The sequence below is a fragment of the Dermacentor andersoni genome, chromosome 1 (assembly GCF_023375885.2).
Source record: "Dermacentor andersoni chromosome 1, qqDerAnde1_hic_scaffold, whole genome shotgun sequence".
NCBI classification, from domain to species: Eukaryota; Metazoa; Arthropoda; class Arachnida; order Ixodida; family Ixodidae; genus Dermacentor; species Dermacentor andersoni.
Genome location: NC_092814.1, coordinates 232,162,045 through 232,174,075, shown reverse-complemented (window position 1 = coordinate 232,174,075; position 12,031 = coordinate 232,162,045). Strand labels below are relative to the sequence as shown.

The 12,031-nt window shown below is 41.1% G+C and overlaps 1 protein-coding gene across 2 annotated transcripts in view; it reads right to left on the bottom strand.

Annotated features, from left to right (window-relative positions):
• BicC (protein bicaudal C) overlaps positions 1–12,031 on the bottom strand; it is a 170,048-nt gene that overhangs the window by 82,694 nt on the left and 75,323 nt on the right. For both annotated transcript variants that reach the window (XM_050196711.3, XM_050196712.3), the window contains exons 6-7: positions 9,168–9,221; positions 6,142–6,378 (exon numbers count right to left, since the gene is read on the bottom strand). In XM_050196711.3, the coding sequence (XP_050052668.1) occupies positions 6,142–6,378; positions 9,168–9,221 (291 nt within the window). The remainder of the gene's footprint in view (positions 1–6,141; positions 6,379–9,167; positions 9,222–12,031) is intronic.

Sequence of the window (12,031 nt, the reverse complement as noted above, 5' to 3'; positions counted from 1 at the left end):
AAAGTTGAGAAAAAAAATTCTGCACAACCAAAAATAATTGTTTTATAATATCTGAGACAGACACAAAGGGTTAAATAATAAATGTATATTTCAATTTTTTTTTAGAATTTGCTACTTTCATTTTTTATGAAATACTTTAAGGCCAAAATAAAAACTTTGTAACCACCACTCAAGAAATTGACCTAGCTGTAAATGCCACAAATTTAATTCAAACCAGATGAGTGCACCTTACGAGAAAATTTCATGTTTATTCAGCAAGAATAACTAGCTGGTGCAGAACTAAAGGTTTTACTCAGTACATTTCATGCAAGAAATGCCCTTTTAATGCTGTATGCAGAAAAAATATGACAACTACATTTGAATTACAAGCTCAATACAAATGTAAATGGTACACATTTTTGCTGTTGTAAACACGTACTCAGAAAACATTTTTCATATAACATCACTTTATTCGAAGCTTTCTGACGCCAGTGAATACATTTTAGGCCAGCACCACTGCACCTTGAATCTCACTCGGTTAATAAGTGGGAAATTCACATAAGACCGAATAGTGCAGCATACGTGGTGACCCTTTATCAACCTGGTGAGGCAAAGAGCGCTGCCAAAGTCGCTCCATCACATGGCGGCAGCTCCTTAGGCCTACCTGAGCATGTGATAACCTATAGACAACGCAGAGTAAAAATTCTGATAACATCCATGAGCAAATGTGAAGCTCCCATTATTGAGCACAGATGTCTTTAGTATATATTTTACAAGCTCCCGTGCTGTTGGAGTGCCTGTCCCACCCTACTACGGCTCTTTAGAGACCATCTGCTCTTGACAAACTACCACGTAAAAAGAAATAGAGTTCCTGTCCCGATAACTTCTTTATAATAGGGGTTTGCTGTATTATCTGCATATGTGATGCAGCAATCTAGTCGCATTCACTAGTCAAATTCAACTGAAAAAATGCAAGTTTCTAAATAATGAAATCGAAAGTTTAACCCTTTGAGGCACTGTACACAAGTGTATATACCCAAATTGTGCATCAACAGCAAAAGTATTGATGAAAGTTATTTAAAATGTGTCACATCTTGAAACAATTCTGATTGGAATTTAGCTGCAAATTCGAACAACATAAGCAAAGTGTTTTAGTGAAACGAGTGGGAAGGTAGATGGTTGGGTATTTTTTCTCGGTACAAGTATGTCGTATACACACTGTTCACTTCTTTCATTATTTTTCACAATGTGTTGCATCAGGCTTAATATTCAAGTGGCAGGATAGGTGCTTTTCAAGCCTGCTAGACATGAAATAGTTGATGCGATTTACTTGTATCTGATGTTCCTGTAGAGAGTTTTCACATGGAGTCCACATTCTGCAAGTTTGACAAAACTCACTAAACAATTGAACTATCTTGATCTGTTTTGAAGCTGAACACATTTTATGATTCTGAAGACGTAAGAAATGTAGTGAAAGTAAGTTTTAAAGCAACGGAATTATTTGGCACCTGAAAGGGTTATTCAAATGATGCTAAGTGAATTGTTGGAATCGCGGCCATAACTATCCCACCTCAATGCATGAGCAACTTTATTTCCAAAAGAATTGCAATTTGTGTAGCTGCAGCAACATATGACAACTGAGATCCAGTTGATTAAAAACTGGAAACACATCTCAGTTTTTTTTTATAATATATAGCATGTAACCTGGCACAAATGTGTTGAGGTAATTTACCAAGTTTTATCTCTGAATGGCCAGTGTGGTAGGAACATTACAAACATGGCTAGCATGCAAGGCTACTTTCCCCACAAAAATACATTTCCCATCCTGTGCATGTCACATGCAAATCCCTGGGACATGAATTGATCAGCCTTCCTGCAACAGCATAGAGCTCTCAACTGCTGAGTGCTCCACTACAGAAAGTGCACCACATGCATATAACTGTCATACAAGAAAGAAATAAGACTGTTGCATCTTGGATGCTGTGCTGTTAACAGTTCTCTTCACTATAACAGGTGAAAACTATAGGTACCCTGCCGAGTCAGTCAGACAATGGCAAGTATTGCTGCGACAGTAGTTAAAATGTTGAAAGATTAATGTGCATGTCCATCTGTCCATTCTTTTTGTTAGGCAATCGTCAGGTCAACCCTTCATTCTTGTGTTGTGTCTAAGGCTTCAACCTCACCATATGGCAAAGAAAAATGAAACTGATAACCAAAGCCACTACAGATTTAACTGGTGTCTGTGGAAAAGATGGGAGCCCGGCACACTAACCATGACATTATCATGCATCTTTGGCACTTGAGTTTCGTGCACCACACTGGCAAAGTGCATAATGGTGGCATTTGTGCATGCATTTTGAAGGTCGCAGCAGGCAACAATACGGTGGACAAAGACAATGTGTGCATTGCAAAGATTTTCTTGAGAAGGCAGCGCCACTGCAAGAGCCCACTGTTGTAGCAGTAAACGAGTGCAAAGCCAGAGGAATTGCTTAAGTGTGCCAATATTTTGCAGGAGAAAACTAATTTTTTGTACAAAAATTCTTACCCACTAGGTCACCTTTGAACCATGAACTATGTAAATAACAAGAAATTTACTAAAGCTACCAAAACATGCTATCAAGGCAGTTGGACAGCACATTTCAGCCATGTGTGACAATAATTAAAGCAATCCAAAATCAAGCTGCACAATCAAATGCAACTTCAATCCAAATATAGTCGCATGTTTAATTTCCTGGAATTATACTAGAATGGTAGTCATAACTCATAAAGCTTCACCTTTCACTTCAGCTGCTAAGTAATCGTCGCGACATAGCCCTCTTGTCATTATTAGTGGCAGGCATACTTATGAAATAGACGCTCCCCCTACACCTAGAAACGTCATCGCACACGTCACACAGATTACCCAATCATCTTAGCTTCTCGCACATCTATGGTAAAACTGAAGCATTTAACTCGTTTGCAATTCCACGGGCCATTCGTCTGTGGAACAGCCTCCCCGATAACAGTTGCGGAAACTGACCATGAAAAATTCAGCCAGAAAGCTCGCTTAATCCTTGTTAACCACTGCTATGACTCATTGTTTGGTTTTGTTTTTCCTATTTTTTCCTTGCAATGTAATACGTTTGTTATAAACTTATCGAGTTCCCTTCTATTGTACTCGTTCACAGCTGTATGTAGCCAATATGTTTCTAATTTTTAGGCTGTGCACTTGGCTGGAGTTCTTTTTCTTTACCTTCATACTGTCACAAGATTGTATGTGCTTACTTGATTCTATGCCCCCTTACTCAATGCCCCATGTAGGGGCCTTGTAAAGTATGGGGATGCGCAACTCACGCGTCCCCTGATGTGTTGTTTTCCTGCACGGCTCACGTGGCCTGGCACCCGCGGCGGTCTGAGTGGTTGAGGCGCAGTACGAGAGATGGCGCGAGTGTTGCGCTGCTAATGCCGCCGACAGGCGGAGTTACTTGGGCGCCGAAAGACAAGACGCTTCCCTCTTTGGTTCGGGACAGCAAGCAGTACGGACGTGCCGTGCGTGCGCCGATCCATGCTTCTGCGAGACCGTCTCACGTGGCTGCCTTGGAACGCGCCACCGTTCGCGTGACCGTACATGCGAACGACCAGGCGTTGGGATCCAGCATGGGGCAAACATATTCGCTCGCTATCCGGTCGCGATGAATCGGACATTTAGATTTGTCGCGCGCCCATCGGCGCATGTTTTGGATAGCAACTCGGCTAGCAGGCATTGATCTATGAAAGGTGCAATAAATGCCCTTGCGATTGCTTGCACTACTGTGTTGTCGTTCCTTTGTCCCAAGAGCATGGGTGTGAGAGACCCCACAAAAGAATTTCACAAATAAATAAATTGTTTCTTTGAGGAGGTTACATTTGCTTTAACAAATGCTATCCAACGTTTAGTGGCACCCCAGTGAAATATGCATTCTTTTTGGGGACTATGGCAAAGCAGCAGGCAATCGCAAATGTTAGAGCATTTTAAGCAGGAAGCAAGACAAAGCTCAGATTATGTCGCAGTTCTGGAGATGGAGGCTTTGGCAGCCAAGAGAATTCTGCAATCTTTTCTGCCAGGCGACCCTTGCAAGAACACTAAATGTGCAAAAGGGGGGGGGGGGGGGTCTTACTATGCTTCTGTGCATAACAAAAAGCAGAAAGCCTGGTTAAGGGTTACTAATGAGAAAAATTGAGCCATTGTATAATAGATGACATTTAGAACTCAGGGTTTCTTTTCAGTGGGCAAATTTTAAGAAAATAGCTCAAGACCAATGTTTAATGACGCCAGCCTGTTGGACTTCCACAAAAATGGAACGATTTGTCAAACAAGAGGAGATGCACACCTAGGGCTGCTATAATGCAAGGATTACTTTCGCTCAATTCTTTTCTTATCCACCACTGACAACCAACTGTTCTTGGAGATAATGTAGCAGGAATGCTGCTCAAACCACTGAAGAAACAAAAAAAAAGGGGGGGGGGGAGAAATGGAATAGAAATGTTACATTATCCTGGCCCAGCAGCATCAAAAAAAAAGGGGGGGGGGGGGGGGTGCAAACTTCAGAGATTCCTCTGGCTCTGAATTCATTTACTGTGGCAGCAGCAGGGTCTCCCAGCTGACAATGCTATCTTCTCAAGTACTTTGCAATGCACATAACACGATCCTTGTCCAGTGGAGTATTGCCTGATGTAGCCTATGAAACACATTGACAAACATCACCACTCAGTCTGTGTGGGGCACAAAACCCTGCGAAAGTTACCAAGTGCTGAATCTACAATAAAGCAGTCATTAAAACAATATAAAGAAAACAGACAATGAAGCCAGAGAAAGCATTTGGGAAATAAATTGTTATAATTAACTAAAATGTAGAAATTACCAAAAGAGAAATGAAGTTGGACAAAAAGAACTTGCCACAGGTGGGAGCCAAACCCACATTTTCTGCATTACGTGTGCAGTGCTTTACCAATTAAGCCACTGTGGCGGTCATTCTCCCATCGACTTTCTTGGATACTAGTTATGTGTAGATCAGCCCTGGGAGTGTTAGCCAGTGCCCCACGGAATGTTGTTTTGACCCCAAGCGTCGTATATTACGAGAGCTTCAGAGCAGGCCAATAAACAGAACTGGTCAATACACCCTCATATGCAACCCTTGGTGACGTGAAGGCTTTCATGCCATGCCTTCAGAAACTGAAGACGATAGTTCCTCGAGGTAGCATTGTACGAAGCTATGATGGGCATGGATCATTATGCTAAATCATTCTAATAGCAGGAAGCACTGCACCAAGGGGCCAGGTGCATGTACACCACGGCAGCTGTGTTAATGTAGCGAGGTCATGTGGAGATCAGGCTAGTAGATCTGGTCATTGAATCTAAAGGCCTTAGAAAAAAAATTGATGTCGTTGAATGCTTTTACACCGATGCCATCGCCTGCACTGCACAGAATTGCAGTCACTATTCAGAGACCTGCATTATGGTGGCTAGTGCACACACCTGTTGCCATGGCATAATTGGGTTTTCAGCAAAGTTCAGACATCTGGTGGCTATGCTTGTCACATAAGGTAGGAAAATGTGGGATAGAAATATTCGATTACGTTCAGAGCATGGCACAAAATATAACACCTTTCTCAAGCTGGCTCTTAAACTCCTTACATTACATTTGTGCAAATACAGTAACTTAGGTCATCTTAACTTATCTCTTCAGTGCACCTTTATTAGGCATCCTTGTAGCTTAGGCACTTTGCTACTTAGCTTGTGCCACTGCAAAGAGGAACAGTCTCAAAGTACTCTTCCCATGCTTTTGTATAAACCAAGAGATGCATATCAGCAAGAAAATATAGGAAACTTATCTGCCCAAGCAACCTCATTACAAAGAATTTTTCTAAGAATATTTGCTCCACAGTGTTTTGTGCACATAGCAAAGCATCTAAAAAACCAGGATGCCTAGAAGGGCAGACACCTGTTACTTGCATTTTTCATGTGTGTAAAAATAAGCAGCAGACCATTTCAAGAAACTACATAGCAGAAAGTAAACTGCAACTTAGGTTGTTTTTTGCTCTTATTATAGTGAAGGCTTATAAAAGTAGTAGAGCTCAGTAGCGAGTTAACTTTTCTTACCGGACCATAAAAGGAGAAATTAAAGATTATGAAATGGTACGCACCCGAGATCCACCAGTGAGGTATTCCACAAGAACAAAAAGTCCTTGACGTAGGCGGTCAGCATAGCGACGGCTGCCCTTCACCACGACCAAGGTGAGAGCAGCATGCAAAGGGCGAAAAGAAACTGTGATGCCATGGCTTTTGAGAATGCCTTGCAAGGCCATAGAAGAAGGGTCCAGTGCAGATGGTATGGCCAGGCTCAGGGGCAGCTCAAATGACACTACCATCGGCAGAAGTTCCTGCATGAAGGACACATACTATTTGACAGACACTTTAAAGAATCCCGATAATGAGTCAGACTGCTGCAAATAGACTTGTTCAGCCAACTTCACCATGAATGCAAAAACAGGGCAAGAAACAAAGGCAGAATTCATGCTGTGCCCGTGCTTTCTGCCTTTCGTCCTGGTCTTGTTCAAACATTATGGCAATTAAACACATACAAAATATAAGATATTTCGTAGTTCAAGCTGTGTCAATAGTTCACTGCACGATTGCCTGCGAGATTGGCAGCATACTACATAGTTCTCAAAGCCCATATTTGTTCTTCCTATGCGAGTTGCTCTACGCAACAGTAAGCATGTTTTCACAGAATCTCCAAGGCCAATACACAGAGGTCATGAAGCCAAGAGCAAGAATGTAGTTCAAAACTGATTAACAGCAACATCACGAAGGCTGGGCAAATGGGCCACAGTTGAACTGCAGAGGAAACACTGAGAAAAATTAATGCAGAAACAAAGCACATGTGTTGTTTCTCATATAAGTGCATTTCTGTTACTGTTTCAACACTTGCATGCATTCTTTTAAGATCTAACCTTCCCAAAATGCCCTTTTTGTCAGAATTGTGCAAGTGAAGGACCATACCTGTAGTGCTCAGTGGTATCCACCACCATGTGCACAGCTGCTGACTATATAGCAAAACTGAACCGTAGCAGAGGTGGTTTTCAGAGAATATCTGTTTTGCTAGTCAACCGATTTGGCTACTCCCACTATTTAAAAGTGAATACAGAGCTAGCAGAAGTCTTAGAAGGGCCAAAGTCAAAATGAATGACATCACATTTTTGGCAGAAATTCTGCCACTGGTAGGTGGCAAGCATGAGGACAAAAATCCTAAATTCTGAATAATGCTGATCTCCCAAACTTCTGTGTGGATGTGCGCAAGTCGCAGCGAGCTTGTTTGAGGGCACAGCTTTCTGGTGCGGGTATGTATGTAGTCATCTAGCATTTTTCACATTCGGTGCACTATTTTGTCAATAAAAATAAGTAAGCACGCAATTAGACAATGCAATGTTTTTAACAATACTAAATTCAAGCTTTGACATTTAGAACTTTAATTCCCAAGTTCAAGAATTGAATAATTAGTCAACGAAAAATTACTGCCATATGCTCAACTCAACGGAACGACATGTACTTGGTTCTGTTAAGGTAAAATTTTATACATTTTTTAAAGGTACATAATGTGTACATACTTTTTGTTCTTGTTTTTTTTTGCACTGCCCTGTTATGTGTTCCAGATAAAGCGAATTATTTGCTACATCAAATACACTAAATTTACCGACTGATACACATTTAAAATAACTCCCTCATAATGAACTGGACATTGGATATTATAGAACTTTGAGTGGCCGATGCCAGCACAACACGGCCACTTGCATGCTGCATTCAGGGGGTCTTTTTATTTAATTTTAGTGTTTATTTAAGTGCTTTCTTTTGCTAAGCATGCATGCGAGGATGCTTGGAAGCATGCCATCAGCATATTGGAAGCATACCGAAGGAAAGTCCTATCAAGTCATGTGCACACTTTGCTGCTTTGCTTACACGTGTTGCTGTGAGAGTTGGGCAGCTGGAGTGTGTTAATGCACTTGCGCAGCTTGTTCTTTTTGACAACTCAGTTTGGCAAGGGGCTTGTAGAGGCAAGCAGTGCTTTTCCCAAGATGACACCAAAGAAGTAGTAAGCCTTGGCACACTCTGAGAAGGCAAGATGACCATTTGTTATTGAGTGGTATAAGTCTGACAAGTGTTTTTGAGGGTAGGCATCTCTTTCTATGTCCGATATTTTCAATAGCAACGCATGGATGAATTGGCTATGAGCAGGCCCAAGATTTGCTTGATGTTGGACAACTGTACTGCCCACCTCTGTAGTGCTTTGCTTAGAAACGTTAAACTGCTTCTCCACCAAGATAAATCCTATATAAGGAATGCATCACAAAATCTCATTCAGGTTTGTTATTGGCAAGTTTGACTATAATTACTCTATTTATTAGAACATAAGCCCGTTCATTAGAACCAGGTACGACTATAGGAAAAATGAAAGAAAAGCACAGAGAGGAGTGCTCATTCTTTTTTTGCCTATACGTTAACCAAATCATGCATCACATAAACCACTGTAGAGCATTAATTTGTGCTTGTGCATAAGGGGTTGTACGTTAATTCTATTCAGTAAAAGCAATATAACCTCGCTATTTACACAACTTGTACAACTCTGCCTAAAAATTTCGGTGTCTGATAGTATATAAAGCAGCATGAATGTAATGAAGGGAAAAACTGAGGTGTGAATAAAACATTACAAGTGAGATCCAGTGTTGCATAGCAAACAGACTATCCAGTGCCTTCTGCTTAGCTGCTCCTTTCACCTAAATGTGGTGCCGACTATAAGAGAAGTCTCACACCTTTGCCAACATTGCCCTCCAGCTGCAATTGCACTAGTGGGCATAGCGGGTGTGATGTCCAATGATGACATGTGGACATCACATGTGATGACTTTATTAGCAACAGTTAAGACATAACACACCACTGAGTAAAAGTTTACTTATTTTGTGGCTTTTACCTTCTGCATCAGTGCGAACGCAAAACCGTCACACATGAAAGCTGTGTTAAATCTGCGTCTGTTGCGAGGAACCAAACACACTGTAAATGCTGCCGGACTACTTGGTGCAGTAACAATTGCAGCAGCCACGCAACCGTAGCTTTCCCCTCATAGCCACAGAAAGTTGTCCACGAGTATAGAAATTACTGTTCGAAAGATACTTGCCCGAATTTGATTCCTTGCACTCTCCACACCACTGGGTTGGCCAGCAATGGAGACCTGAAAGAATAGATCCAAACGTATAGATGTTCAAAGAGCTTCTACAGAAATAGATTCAGGTATTTCACCCCCTTCCCTACATAGAATATTGTAAACTAAATTCACACATTCGAGTTACTGATCCATTTATGTACTACCAAACAGGTAGCATTGCATACCAAGAAGGGGAGCTACCAGTTGCAGAGGGCATGTGAGCATTCACTAAACCCTGAAGGCCCTTTACAAATTGCTCACAAGCATTGAACATTCAAAAGTGATCAAATTCCTTGATGTAACACCAAACATCACTACCCATATTCTGCCAAAACCTTTAACAATATTGAAATACGAAGAAATATCACCAGTAAAAGATGTAACAATGTTGATACAGCAAAAGTATAAGACTTCTCTTTGATATTTGATCACAAAGAGTAGCCCATTGCCTGAAAGAAAAAGAAACGTCCACAGCCACAACTCTGCTCAGTTTGAAAGAAAAAGCCTGAAGGATACGCATGTGCGCCTCCAACATAGGCAAATCCTGATGGGGTCTAGCAGATGGCATTTTTCTGAGGATGTAGAATAATGCACAACAGCCAAGCCACTGGAACAGGTAAAATGGGGCATTTGCCATTCCCCCTTCATGTTACTGCAGCATTCAATCACCAACACTAAAGGGTGGAAGGCTGACAAACAAAGATGGAAGTACAGTGTGCGTGTGCTAGCAATACTGAGCAGTAACAGAACTTTCTGCACCTTGCTTGGATCTTGTGTGCTTCTGGAGAGTGGTTCTCATGGTACAGCTCTCCAAGTTTTAATCTCATGGGAGTGGCAACCAACAAAAGTGAGCGCGATGTCACAGTCTCAGTCTGCAATTGCAGTTTGCTATCGCCCCCCTGGTAATGAACCGACCTTTATAGCAGAATTTCCCCGAAACATTGCGTTCAGTAACTGAATTACATCACCACTGTCCAATATTACTGTTCGGTATTTTTAACTTTCCCACAATAAACTGAACTTATCGGCAACTTCGCAACACAGTACCAAAAGGGATTTTGTTAACTCGTGCCTAACCTTTGGATTAATGCAACTTATCACTGAATCCACATGGCAAAGCTTTAATTCTTCTAACATACTCTATCTCATTTTCGCCTCTGATCTTAAAGGATATGCAATGGTGCATTTACCTGGTCGTAGTGACCATTCCATAATCCATGCAACATACTCCTGTCAGCTTACACAAGTTACAAAGATAACCAAAGTAATCAGACTGCACGACAAAGAATTGTTGGGCAATTAACTTGGCAATTGCACATTTTACTGCTTCATTTCATACCGATTTCTCTATTCGTTCTGTCGACACTTAACTGGGTCATTTTCAAAAATGAAATGCTCGATGCGTTTGAAAAATACGTACCCATTATCACCCTAACAGAAAAACATTCATCCCCGTTATCACCCAAACAGAAAAACATTCATCCCTGTAGTTTAACGTCAAGTTTAATGTCAAGCGTCTTAATAAAAAGAAAAGGCTTTTTCGCTCGACTAAATGGTTTAACGCATGTACATGGAATAAATATTACATTGCAGAAAAAGAATTTGAAACTCTAGCCACCAACAGGGTGTCTACCAAATTGACATTTCCAAATTGCCAGAGTTTTCCAGGTTTTCCCCGAGTGCCTTTGAAAAATTCCTTGTTACACGGAACATTGTTTTACATCAAGACAGGCTGACACTGTCACCCGATGCTGTCACTCTAGTAAGCATGCTAAAAATGACTTAATCCAGTTTTAATAGCAAGGCGTATCATTTATTTGATTAAAAATAATCTGAAGCGAGGGGTTAGTAAAATGCACAGCGAATAAAATACTATATCAGAAAAAAAAATTTTAACCCATTGCAAATCGAGTGGAACATTCTCAAACACTGATAAAAAGGAGATGCATACATAAGCAAATGTTTTCAGATATCCACTTCAGTCACGAATTATGATCGACTCTGCATACATGTGTGAAACATAGGTTGTGCTTGACACTCTACTGAAAGCAACTCAGGGTGATAGAATGACTGAGCATTTTACGAGTCATAAGTGCAGAGGAACTAAATATTTCAGTATTGTAAAGTCAGTCATGCTACGTTTCTTCATAAAAAGGATTAAATCCCCCGCGCAAATTACATGCACTAGTTATTCATTAGCCTCAAGCATTTCAAGAAATAAAAAAATATATATTTCAAGGCTGCTGCCGACATGCCCCACATCAAGCGGCACGTAAAACATGGTAGTGCCTCAACCAAAGTGATGCTCTGTAACGATACATATCAGAAGCAAAATGGAAGTAATTTAGGTTATCAGAATTTGATGTAAACTTAATGTTTTGCTCTTACCACTGCACTGAAATGGCAAAAATAGGTAGCGTCTACAAATGTGGACGCTGTGACTGAAGGTGATATGAGCTATTTTTATCAATTTATAGCAAGTTCATTGGTGTGAAGCCTGAACTTTGACACAAATGAGATTCTCAACAGCTGGTGTGTAAACTTCAAGTGTCCTCGCATGCTCTCAGCCTGCGTACAATGCCTCAGTGTTCCATTTCACTGCTTTAAAGAATTTATTTCGGTTTGGAAGAGGGTCATCTGCATTCCGGCATCAGCGAACACTTTTTTTTGAGCTCAAGCTCCTTGAAAGAAGTGGTGGCAGGCTTCCTTTCCCGTTCATTCCTCAATGCGTAGGTTCTTTCTGTCCTCGTTCTCGTTCCCCCGCGCGTTTGCCCCACTGACCATTTGAAGCATCCTCTTTGTCAGCTGTGCAGAGACCGTCCGATTTTTCGGCCTCG